This window comes from Spinacia oleracea, chromosome 1, assembly GCF_020520425.1.
Source record: "Spinacia oleracea cultivar Varoflay chromosome 1, BTI_SOV_V1, whole genome shotgun sequence".
Taxonomy (NCBI): Eukaryota; Viridiplantae; Streptophyta; class Magnoliopsida; order Caryophyllales; family Amaranthaceae; genus Spinacia; species Spinacia oleracea.
Genome location: NC_079487.1, coordinates 117,402,207 through 117,415,315, shown reverse-complemented (window position 1 = coordinate 117,415,315; position 13,109 = coordinate 117,402,207). Strand labels below are relative to the sequence as shown.

Here is a 13,109-nt window from a genome sequence, read left to right as displayed (position 1 = left end):
TGAACAAAACTAAACTATCTGAACTTAAATGAACATTGAAATTATTTTGCCTGAAATAAGTCACAATAAGTCGAATTGAACAATGCCCGAGTATGTAACAACATAACTAGCTCATAATTGATAATTGTTATACTTTGGTCAGAAAAAATAAATCAGTATGTGCATGATCATATTCTCGACTTTCAAACGACAATACATAACTCATTCATTGAATATTCAAACTTCTTACTTTATAAAAAGTTGTCACATTGATAGGAGTAATAAAAAAACCATAGTTATGGAAAGACGAGTGAGTGTAGAACAACTTTTTAAACGCGAGAATTTAGAGAAAAAATATGTAAAACAAGAATCATAGACTAACTAATTGAACTTTCTAGCTAGGTAGTTTAACCTAATATAGAGTATGATTATTGAATTTGAAACATTGTAATTGATTATTGAAAGTTATTATTCCTAAACTTCAGAGTTATAAAAATTCGTCTATTAAGCAAAAAAACTTTTCTTTAGTTTTTTCCTACTTACTAATATCTTAAAATTGAAAATCGAATGACATTATTCAATAAGTATGAAAGGGAAAATCATTTTTTTTACTTTATTTCAAGAGTTGGCTCATATAGGGGGATTTCTCTTCAACTAATTACCTGAACTTATAGGATCTGGAACTTATTTCAATAATTAAGGTCATATAAGTGGATGAGAAGACCATAATAAAGATAATTGTGGTTAAAAAATAAATAAAAAAACCCTGACCAGGAAAATGTTTTGTATGCTAGAAAATGTGATTTAATTTTTTTTATTAGACAGGAAGAAAAGGTTCTTACCATGAACATAGTCATGTATTTTTACTAACATACAGAAAAATGTATTATAAACTCTTTTTTTTCGTATTTTTTTTAAAAAGAGAACATATTATTATTAAAAAAAATCCTTAATTTCAACGTGAAATTAAATACATAGATATCGATTTTTTTATATTTTTTTTAAAAAAGTGCTTCATATATAATAAGTTGGTGGGGGAATCAAGATAGATTTTTTATGTACCATGGTAAGGAGGATATAGGTTGGGGTTACATGTGATGGTCCCACACACCCACTAGCTTGCCCCGAATCCTTGAACATTTTGTTGTAAGTATTAAGTATTTTCTTGACTTTATAACAAGTGTAATGCTAAAGAATATATGTCAGAATGCTCAAAAGCAGAATATATACATAATCCTTAATAAGTGTCACTTTTCAAGATTTAACTTTGATCGTTAATATCAATAAATTTATAGAAAAGTATATAGAAAATTTACTGAGTATTATTTTATAAAATTAATTATTAATACGAAACAACTGGTATATGCTATTATTTTTACTAAGTATGAATATATTTTACTGGTATAGGTTATGAACGACCTAACTGAGGTCAAAGTTGGTGCTTGGATTAAGTAACCGACTGTTATTTAAGAATGACAAAAGTGAGTGCATTCGAGTAGGATTTATTTACGGGTAAGAAGACTTCTATTTCGGATATTCAGGTACAAGTCCGGAGGGTCAGACATTTTATCAAGTTTATTGGTAAGTTATACATACTAAGGTGTTAATTCGTGTGGGTTAAAGATGAGTAGAATGAAGATGTGTGTTAAGATTTATTAGTACATAAGAGGGTTGTGTGACAATTAAGAATAATTTTAAATATGTTCCTACCACCGTTGATAGTCATACTCACTTAATACAATATTGTATTAGTGTAAAAAAATCCCTATACCCAAATTTTATATTATGATTTTCAAATTGTGCATCGCACGGGTGTTATACTAGTTACGACACTAAAAGTTACGGAGTAGTATTTTATAGGATAAAAATTAAGTAGCAAGGGTTCATAGGATAAAAGATTAGTGTGATCATAAGATAAGAATTAGTTAAGCGCAATTTAGAAGGTGGACCATGGTGCACATAGAGCTACGTGCACCAAAAGAACACGGTATATAATTGAAAGAACATGAGTATTATTTTTATTTAGGTTTTAATAAATAGTAAAATAATAAATTATTTTTATAATAAAAAAGTGAAATATTATATCGCATGTTCTTTTGCCGTAGTGTCGTGTTCTTTTACTTATGCACACATGTTCTTTTGGTGCACGTAGCTCTATGTGCACCACGGTCCATAGTCCACGAATTGGTACTTATACTAGGAGTTCATAGAATAGTATAGGACTTGGTATAAGATAAGAAGTAGAATGTTGGATTAGAAATTGTGTCCAAGGTAGTCGTGTGTTATCCTATTATTATTTTTATTTTATTTTATTTTATTTTTTTTGACATCGGCTAAAACTTACCGGAAACGAAAAAAAAAAAAACAAAATAAAAACCAATCTAATCTGGCTCCAAAGGATCCTATTACGATCTAATTTATTCTCTTAGAGGTCACCATCTCACCGTAATTTTTATTATGTAGGATTCTAAGAAATTTTGAATTAAGAAAAGAGCTTTTGATAAATTTCCCTGTATGACAATCGACAATTCAACTATCTCACAACTTCAAACTACGGAGTACTTGAAATTAAATAGGGTTTAAAGAAATTGAATAAACATAAAGGAATAGACACTTATCTATAGAAACATAAATTCTTAATTACACCTGTGTAAGATAAATATTGTGAGGCAGAGGTAATGTTACATTAAAATACTTAAAAGTTATTTATTTTTTACTGATACATTTTTTATAATAAAAATCACCTCATGAAAATCACTCGTAATGCATAAACGTAACCATATACTGCGTACTTTCTTTTAAAAAAAATCCATTAAAAGTTACCGGTGCGCACAACATCTATCGCTTCTTGCTAGGAAAATCAGATTAGAAGTTTTAATCAACAAAAGAGACCAAAATTACTGATTAAAAAACAGAGAGTTAACCCTAAAATGACAAGTTTATCCTTAAGCTTATCATATTATTAGTTCGGGCGTAACTAGGAAACTAGACTCGTGATTACAAATATTCAATAAGATAAATATATAATTATAACACAATAACCAGTTTAATAATAATTATATCCTTAAAGTTATTCATAGTGGATAAAATTGAGGATAACGTAAGCTAGCCAAATTCAAATACTACGTGCATAGGTCCTTTAATTTGAAACTATAAATAGGGTTCGTATACTTTCATCCTTCACCAATTCATCAATATCATAATTGACTTTTTCATACATCAAACATGAAGATGTTTACTCTTCTCTTAGCGATAATCACCATTGTTAGTGTTACACATTCAGCCCTCGCTACCGAAGTTTCTCAGGATGGACGTGCACTTCTCATTAATGGAGAGCGTAAGATCATCCTTTCTGGCTCCATCCATTATCCTCGTAGTACTCCCGAGGTATTTATATATATATATATATATATATATATATATATATATATATATATATATATATATATATATATATGTCAACTAATTAAAAGTTTGTAATTATATTATCAATCTTCTTCTTTTGTGTTGTGATTTTATTGAGTCTTATTCTTATTTGTTTATCTATTTTGTAGATGTGGCCGGATTTAATCAAAAAGTCTAAAGACGGAGGGCTAGATGCAATTGAGACCTACGTGTTTTGGAATTCGCATGAACCTGTCCGTAGGCAATATGATTTTACCGGTAGAAATAATCTTATAAGGTTTTTGAAGACAGTTCAAGATGCTGGACTTTATGCCATTCTTCGTATTGGTCCATACGCCTGTGCTGAATGGAATTATGGGTACACTTACCTTAATTGCTTCCATAATCTATCCTTAATTATTAGATCATACTACTTAGTATATTCAATTCATATTCATATTGTCGTGGCTCTAATAATAATGTATTGAATTTATTTTGAATAGAGGCTTTCCGGTTTGGTTGCACAACATGCCTGGGATCGAGCTCCGAACTAATAATAAAGTCTTCATGGTAATATAAATCAAATTATTGTGCATTATTTTACAAAACTAATGTTTTTCTTTTTATTTATTTTTTTAATTTTTTGCATGGCTAAAAGCTTCCTTGACTGTAATGTATACGTACAGGATGAAATGCAAAATTTCACAACTTTGATAGTAGATATGGTGAAGAAGGAGAGCCTTTTTGCATCTCAAGGTGGTCCGATTATCCTTGCCCAGGTACTACTAAGGCTCGTTTTAGTCCACTGGCTTTTAATTAATTCACTTAATTAAATTTAATTTGATGTTTACATATATTTGTATGATTATATACAGATCGAGAACGAATATGGCAATGTAATGGCTCCCTACGGAGATGCCGGGAAAGAATACCTAAATTGGTGTGCAAAAATGGCCGTAGCTCAAAACATCGGAGTCCCATGGCTTATGTGCCAACAGAGTGATGCACCTCAACCCATGGTATATATATTTTACTAACAAATTTACTACGCACAACATCTTTTTATTTAATGTAAATTTATATTATTTGCATCAATTCTGATTATATTGACTTTTATTTTTCCCTAAAACCAGATTAATACATGCAATGGTTGGTATTGTCATGATTTTACCCCAAACAACCCTAACGTCCCAAAGATCTGGACCGAAAACTGGACCGGCTGGTAAGTTAACTGATCATATAATCTGTGCTTACTTTGCTAAAATTCGTTCGAATATATGATGATTAACGGTATTTTGTGACGTAAAACAACAGGTTCAAAGCTTGGGGTGGTAAACGTCCATTCAGGACTTCTGAAGATGTTGCTTATGCTGTTGCCCGTTTCTTCCAAACTGGAGGCACTCTTCAAAATTACTACATGGTAATTAATTACTTTACCATTCATATGGTCAAAGACCTTATTAATAGTATGATTAAAGACCTTATTAATAGTATGATTAAGAGTCTAAATGTTAATTTGTGTGGATTCGTTTCAATATTAATTTTCTAAATATTAATTTTTTATAATTTTTACTAATACGAAATTAAAATTATAATTAAATCATTAATGAGGAACATTATGGAACGAGTATAACTTAATTGCTAATTGTGATTAATATTTCAGTACCACGGAGGAACTAATTTCGGAAGAACTACCGGTGGTCCGTACATCACCACGAGCTACGATTACGATGCACCCCTCGACGAATATGGTAATTTGAACCAACCCAAATACGGACATCTCAAGCAACTTCACGACGTGCTACACTCAATGGAAAAGGCTCTCACTTATGGAGATATTCTCAAAACTGATTTGGGCAACTCTGTTACGGTAATTAAATTAAACCAAATTTAACTTATAACACTAATTTGCTAATTTAATTTGCTTTTACTAGAGAAAATTAACGTACTCTATTGTATTTTTTAGGTGACAAGTTACAAGTACAATGAAGTCTCAAGTTGTTTCATTAACAACGATAACACTTCTGTCGATGCAACCATTACATTCCAAGGTCAAAACTTCACCATTCCCGCTTGGTCTGTTAGCATTCTTCCCGATTGCAAAAACGAAGCATACAACACCGCTAAGGTCAACACACAAACTTCCATAAAAGCAAACTTACCCAATGAAGCTGAACAAGAACCCAGTTCTCTTTCTTGGAGTTGGAGGCCTGAAATAATCGGTAGCTATGTTAAAGGCGGTAATGGCCAATTCACCTCGGATGTTCTTCTCGAACAAAAGGCTGTTACTAATGATACTAGTGACTATTTATGGTACATGACAAGTATTAACCTTGATGACAATGAACCCATTTGGAGCAGTGACGATATTAGCCTCCAGATCAATTCTAGTGCCCATGTTATTCATGCTTATGTCAATGGGAAAGAAATTGGTTCTGAATTTGCTCAAGGTTCTTACCACTTCGTTTTTGAGAAAAAGGTTAATAATTTGAAGAAGGGGAAGAACATTATTTCACTCCTTAGTGCTACTGTTGGACTTCAGGTAAATATTTACAAATATAGATCATTAATTTACATAATTTCATGTACATGTTAATATAACGTTTTTAATCTTTTACTATTGTAGAACTATGGTCCATTCTTTGACATGACTCCAGTCGGACTAACCGGTCCGGTAAAGTTAGTCGGAAAGAAGAACAACAATGAGGTTGTGACAATGGACTTATCGTCTCAACCATGGACATATGCAACTGGTTTGCAAGGTCTTGATAACCAGAAGCTCTATAGCCAAGGATCAGCCTATGCTCTAACATGGAAGAAAGACAGTAACATGCCCATAAACAGGAAAATGACATGGTACAAGGTAATAATAATACTCCTATAACTTAACTATTTAATTCTGTTTAATTTGCTACGTTTATATAGTTTGTGATATGAAAATAATCATTTTTTAATTAACCATGCAGACTACATTCGAGCCACCATTGGGAAAAGACCCAGTAGCTGTGGACCTAAGTGGGATGGGAAAGGGAGAAGCTTTTGTGAATGGAGTAAGCATTGGAAGATATTGGCCAAGCTATTTAGCCGATGAAGATGGTTGTGACCTCAAAGCTTGCGACTACCGCGGCCAATACGATAACAACAAGTGTGTCTCCAACTGTGGGAAATCCATCCAAACAGACTACCATGTACCGCGATCTTTCTTAAGGGACGATGTGAACACCCTAGTCCTATTCGAGGAATTCGGGGGAAACCCGACCCAAGTAAACTTCAAAACAGTACGAACAGGAGGAGCTTGTGCAAATGTGTACGAGGGAAATACACTAGAGTTTTCTTGTGAAGGAAGATACATTTCTGGTATTAACTTTGCTAGTTTTGGTAACCCAACTGGTGTTTGTGGCTCATTTGAGAAAGGATCTTGTGAAGGAGCCAATGATGCTAAGAGCATCCTTACTAAGGTAATTATTATTATATGTTGTGTTATTTTCCCCTTCTAGTTGTAATTATTTTTATATATTATTTTGTGAGTTCTAATTTTGGTTTTTGATATTGCAGACTTGTGTTGGCAAAGAGACTTGTTCAGTAGATGTTTCGGAGAAGGTATTTGGTGCAGCATCAAACTGTGGAGATGAAATCAAGAGACTTGCAGTGGAGGTTGTTTGTTAATATGAGTAGTTTTATGATTTAGTTTTAGGAGTTAATCAGTTTTTAGATTTAGATTTAGTTTTAGGAGTTATTACTGAATATTTTTTAGCATTAATACACATTCGTACATGATAGTATAGTATAATACAGAATATTTTTCTGTATCACAATAAATAAAACGATTCAAAATTAACAGAGTATTTTATTTGTTTACATCCACTGTTGTTATCATAATAGTAGTATTGGTTGTTATTATTCTAAATGTTAGCAGGGTATGATATTCCAAGTACGGACTAAGGCAACTCTTGAAGATTACACATGTTAATTGCGTGCATACACACTAGATCATCTGATCATCGATCAAGGAGTCAAATTTTAAATGATTTTTTCAGTTCCAAATCTTTTGACAGCCTGTTTTTATGTTAGAAGACCAAATCAATTAGTATCTTCAAAAGGTCTTGCGCGCACAATTTATTGTACACCAATATAACTTTTATGCAGTTTTTTGTAACTTTAACCTATATTTCTGTAACTTTTATATTATAAAATTAAAAGTTGATAGATAAACATTTTAAAGGGTTAAATGATTAATTTATACATTATTAGTGATTTTGAAGGAATAATTTTTATTCAAATGAAAAAATTTATCATTAAAAAATAGATAACTTTTACATATATAAATGTAACTTTAAGCATTTTGAGTCAACTTTTACTTCGGTGTGCAATATTTATTGTACACCCATTATAAATAAGAAATTGTGTAGTATCTTAGCTTATCCCAAAGAAAAATAGTATCTTTAGCTTATATATTAGCCTAAGTTTGACCTGGTTCTTGGCTCGTTACATTACAAGGTCCCGAAACCGGATGATGCAATCAGTATCGTGTGAAGATCCAATTTCTTTGGTTGATTATACTTTTAAGGTTAGCTCTAATCGATCATCCATATGGTCTAAACATGCTTTTGTTACGAGAAATACCAGTTTTGACTTTTAATTAAGCCCAACTTGTACTCGAGGACAAATGGGCCAAATAGTATATCCAAGTTCTAACATACAATGTTTATCTTATGTGTGCAATAAAAAATATACTTCCTCCGTAAACAAAGATAAAAATCTAATAAGATCCAATATGGTGTGATATTTGCGGAACAAAGGAAGTATATAAACACTTAGTATATGACATTTGACAATCAAACTGCCGAGGATATTTATATATATATCCTCAGAAGAATCCAACAAACTAGCTAGACTATGTCAAACTCAAAAGTGTTAAACTATTGGTATTAATTAATGATTATTAAGTTAATCCAACTCCCCTAAATCACAAATCAAAGACTGGATTGTTAACACGGGCGACCAAAATCTGGAATTGATCGAGAAGAAGCTAGAATGCATCAGAAAATATTTGAGATACATTAATTTACAAACAAAGATTTTCATGACAATCTTGTCAAACAAGATCTGACTAATGATAATAGAATCTTGTTAGCCAAAAGATTCACAAGAATTAACATTCATAACTCTTTCAAAATGATTATATAAGCAACATTCCCTCCTTTCTCAACATTTCATAGCAAAACAACACTTCCAATATTCAAACAAGTAACTATAAGTAAAAAAGAAATATGGAACTCTTTTTCTGTTACTTCTTCTTAGGCTTTGTGTTCCTCGTCTTACTTTCACTTCAAATTGCTTTCTACAAACACCAGTCCCTTTTCTCCTTTGCCAACCTCCCTCCAGGGAGGACAGGGTGGCCTATCCTCGGCGAGACTCTAGAGTTCTTATCCACCGGATGGAGAGGCCACCCTGAGAAATTTGTATTTGACCGAATGTTCAAATACTCCCAAGAATGCTTCAAGACAAGCATTCTTGGGGAGCCTGTGGCTTTTGTTTGCGGCCCACCAGGTAACAAATTCTTGTTCTCGAACGAGAACAAGTTTGTTACAACCTGGTGGCCGGAGGCCGTAAACAAAGTCTTCCCCACCTCCCTTCAAACAAACTCCAAAGAGGAGTCTAAGAAAATGAGGAAACTCCTTCCTCAATTTCTCAAGGCCGAGGCCTTACAAAGGTACGTCAGTATCATGGATACCATCGCTCAGAGACATTTCGTCTCTGAGTGGGAAAACAAAGAGGACGTCTTTGTTTTCCCATTAGCTAAAAGATACACCTTTTGGCTCGCATGCCGCCTTTTTCTTAGTGTCGATGACCCAAACCATATAGCTCGTTTTGCTGACCCGTTTCACCTCCTGGTTTCCGGGGTCATATCTATTCCGGTTAATCTTCCTGGAACGCCATTTAACAAGGCGATTAAGGCAGCCGAGTTTATAAGGAAGGAGCTTAGATTGATCATTAACCAGAGGAAGGTTGATTTAGCAGAGAAAAAAGCAACAACCACCCAAGATATATTGTCACATATGCTAACTATAACAGATGAAAATGGGCAGAATATGAGTGAAATGGATATTGCAGATAAAATTCTGGGCTTGTTGATTGGTGGGCATGATACTGCTAGTATTGTCATTTCCTTCATTGTCAAATATCTTGCTGAACTTCCTCACGTATATAATGCAGTATATGAAGGTAACTAAAAGAGAAAATTGAAACTTATATATTGCCTATTTTGATCATGAATAAATAATGTTGGTTTTTTACTGAATATCTTGGGGTGTACAGAGCAAATGGAGATTGCAAAATCGAAAGTGCCAGGGGAGTTGTTGACTTGGGAGGATATTCAAAAGATGAAGTACTCATGGAATGTGGCTTGTGAAGTAATGAGGTTAATACCTCCATTACAAGGAGCTTTTAGAGAAGCTATGACTGACTTTATGTATGCTGGTTTTACCATTCCTAAGGGCTGGAAGGTACTCCCTACGTCCCCTTTTGTTTGCCCCATTTCTCATTTTAATTTTAATTTGTCCCTAAAAGATTGCTCCATTACTAAAAATGCTCACGGGACTATCACTTTACTCGTAAAAATATTTTAAAACAAAAAAGTTGACCATTTGTAACACTTACCTTAGAATGTTAACTGGTACAGACGTGGTAGGATACACTTCTTGTGTTACTTCGACACTCCGCTTTTGAACTCATACCCGTGTCGACCCGACACAACACTAATCCGGGTATGGAATCTGTACTGGATCTTTGGCCGGTCAGTCAGACGTGGCTGACCAGTCCCTGCTTTAAAAAAAATTCAATCTAGTTTTTTTTTATTAACCCTACATCTATTAATTAGGAATAAAATTCACTTTGTTTTTTGTTTTAAGCATGGGGCAGCTTTAAGAAAACTTTTTCATTTTTTTTTCAAAAGAAATTAATTCTTTTTCTTTAATTTATTAATTTTTCTAATAACTTTTTCCAAGTCCCCATACCCGTGTCTAAAATTAAAACAGGGTCCCTGTGTCTTGAAATATTTAACTTTACCGGATCCGACACTCGGATCCATACCCGTGTCCAACACCTGTACCCGAATCCGAGTAACATAGTAGAGCTGAAGAAAAGATTTGACCTTGAAACTATGGTTTCCACTTTATTGGTTGGGCCACCTTTTGGGTATAGCCTGGCCCATTTACCTACATTTTAAAGAGTTTTGGCATACTTTTTTTACCTCATTTATTCACAGTTTGAACCGTGTTACTTCTAACACCGTCTTGGTTGTGTTTTTGTTGGTGGTAGTTGTACTGGAGTGCATATTCGACTCACCGAAACCCACAATATTTCACGGACCCGGAAAAGTTTGACCCGAGCAGGTTCGACGGCAGTGGGCCAGCACCATACACGTACGTGCCATTTGGGGGAGGGCCTCGGATGTGCCCTGGCAAGGAGTATGCACGGTTGGAGATACTAGTGTTTATGCACAATGTGGTGAAGAGATATAGGTGGGAGAAACTAATTCCGGATGAGAAAATAATAGCTGATCCTTTTCCTATGCCAGCAAAAGGGCTGCCTATCCGACTCATTCCATATATATAATGCGGGAAAATAGATTGTCAATGAAGTCGTTAGTTGCTTCAAATCAAAGAATGTTTTTAAATCAACCAACTTAATTGTTATCGGTCATATAGGTTTGTGATGAATTATTTTTTATTCATATTATTAGTTGTTTGATGTTTCTATTAAGTGATTTCATGTAATAGATGATATGGATATTAAATTACCTTGTTAATCCGTATGTTATGAAATCATAAAACTACCTGCTCCGGAAAGTCCCCATCTTCCATTTGTGAGTTAATTAGGAGTCTCATTCCTCGTTCTATAGGCGTTGGATCCACATCTCCCTGTTCATTTCAGAAATTAATTCAAATAAACTTAATTTGCTCACATTATTTATTCCATATGTAGTATAGGTTGGTTCAATTCCCTTGTTGGTTGTATATATTATTGAGTTGGTTTATCGTTGTGTTATAGAATTAGTGAAAAATTACACTGACCTGGCCTGCTTTAATGAGAGCTAACAATGCCCAGGAAGTTTGCACCAAATTTGATGTGTTTCCTTCAAGGTTTGTGTAAACCTTGTCTGAGCAGGAGAGGTAGCTCTCGCCCCAACCACCATCAGGCAACTGCTTTGACAGCAAAAACTGGCAAGCCTTGTACACAGCAACATTGTTATGGTAGTTTTTCTTACAAGTAACTAGTGCCTCCACTGCGAACCACGTTCCATATGTATAACAGATCCCCCAAAAACCATGCCTGTCCTCACAAAACAAAAGAAATAACCGCACATATTCATTAGAGTATAAAACTCATCTTGGGGCTCCAACAATCAGCTTAAACTTTTGGTTGAGTTGGTCCTTTGACAATCTGCTTGGTCAGTGGCGGATCCACGGTAGGTTTAGGGAGGTCCTTGACCCCACTTGAATTTTATTTTTATTTTTAATTTTATAGTTAAATTTTCATTATTTATTTTTAAAAAAATACATAATTTTAGTGAAAGTTTCGTCAATTTTTAAATAGTGACCCTGCTATCTCGAATTTTTAGATCCGTTACTGTGCTTGGTGGGTGATTAGTAATAATTTTCCTGTAATTGGAATTCTTTACTAATTCTAGAGTATATTGCAAGTTTAAGGGTAAAAGATTTACCAGGAACCATCAGATTTCTGAGTGTTTTCGATATAGCGTATCCCTTTAGAGATGCAGTTTTCAATTTCCACCCTCCGGTATTCAGGATGCTGCTCCATGAACATTGTTAAAGCTTGGATTACTGCGGAAGTGCACTCAATGTACCTTATAACCGGAAATTAAGTTATTGACTTATTAGAATTCCTACATATAGATTCAACTTTGAAATAAAAGCCCTTCATTTTCTTAAACTTGTTACTATTTTTCTTGAAAACACAAACTATTACAAAAATTTTGGACTATTGGTAGAAATATAGGCATAATGTATAAAGCTTACTCTCGTTCGATTAGAGAATCTCCGAAAATCTCAATTGGGTTGAATTTCTGAGGCATCATGTCAAATAATTGTCATGAGAAATTATTAGTATTTCCAAATTCCAAGGAGTTTAAGTTACAAATTCATTCATGTAGAAGCTAGAAGTGGGTCTCGTACCTCCACCCATCGGAATGTTCGCATAGGCTCCCAAGCTGTGAAACCACCATTATCACTCTATCGATCACATGCATGAAAGATGTGAGCATAGTTACTCTCTTAATCTCTTTCTAGAGGAAAAATAACATGCATGGTTACTCTCTTTGCTATGTCTATTTCATAACTTTCTTTACGTTCTCTTCTAGTCTTATTGTTTATGAGGTCAAAATAAATATAATATATAGGCTGACATGTAACCCACTAAGCCCTTATTAGCACCTCCACTACGGTAAAGACCACATTCTGAAACGGAAATAGCAAATATATGCAATTAAAACAAAATAACATGGTCTGTTTTAAAAAATCTTAAAAAATTCCAACGTTGATATTCCGCGATTGGGACTTGCTCTGTTCCAGGCCATTCTGTTTCCGCCGGATCCGAGCGCTTTCTTTTTTCTGGGGTGTTTTCTTGATTCAGGGCGGTTAGGAGATCCCTAACAGGTAACTGGGGAACCGCCGACCTGGTCTTTCTTAGACTGTCGACTGACCCTAGCTGCTGCGAGGGTGGTA

The 13,109-nt window shown here is 34.0% G+C and overlaps 2 protein-coding genes across 2 annotated transcripts; both read left to right on the top strand.

The window, feature by feature from the left end:
• Window positions 1-3,138: 3,138 nt before the first annotated feature.
• LOC110784011 (beta-galactosidase 15-like) lies at window positions 3,139-7,221 on the top strand. The gene is made up of 12 exons (XM_021988421.2): window positions 3,139-3,366; window positions 3,534-3,742; window positions 3,867-3,933; window positions 4,050-4,142; window positions 4,239-4,382; window positions 4,497-4,585; window positions 4,678-4,783; window positions 5,027-5,233; window positions 5,330-5,905; window positions 5,990-6,226; window positions 6,330-6,821; window positions 6,919-7,221. The coding sequence occupies exons 1-12, from the start codon at window positions 3,205-3,207 to the stop codon at window positions 7,027-7,029; spliced, it is 2,493 nt and encodes an 830-aa protein (XP_021844113.2). The 5' UTR covers window positions 3,139-3,204; the 3' UTR covers window positions 7,030-7,221.
• Window positions 7,222-8,486: 1,265 nt separating this feature from the next.
• Window positions 8,487-11,315, top strand: LOC110783981 (beta-amyrin 28-monooxygenase-like). Its single transcript, XM_021988393.2, has 3 exons — window positions 8,487-9,588; window positions 9,682-9,869; window positions 10,684-11,315. The coding sequence occupies exons 1-3, from the start codon at window positions 8,634-8,636 to the stop codon at window positions 10,978-10,980; spliced, it is 1,440 nt and encodes a 479-aa protein (XP_021844085.1). The 5' UTR covers window positions 8,487-8,633; the 3' UTR covers window positions 10,981-11,315.
• Window positions 11,316-13,109: the final 1,794 nt, after the last annotated feature.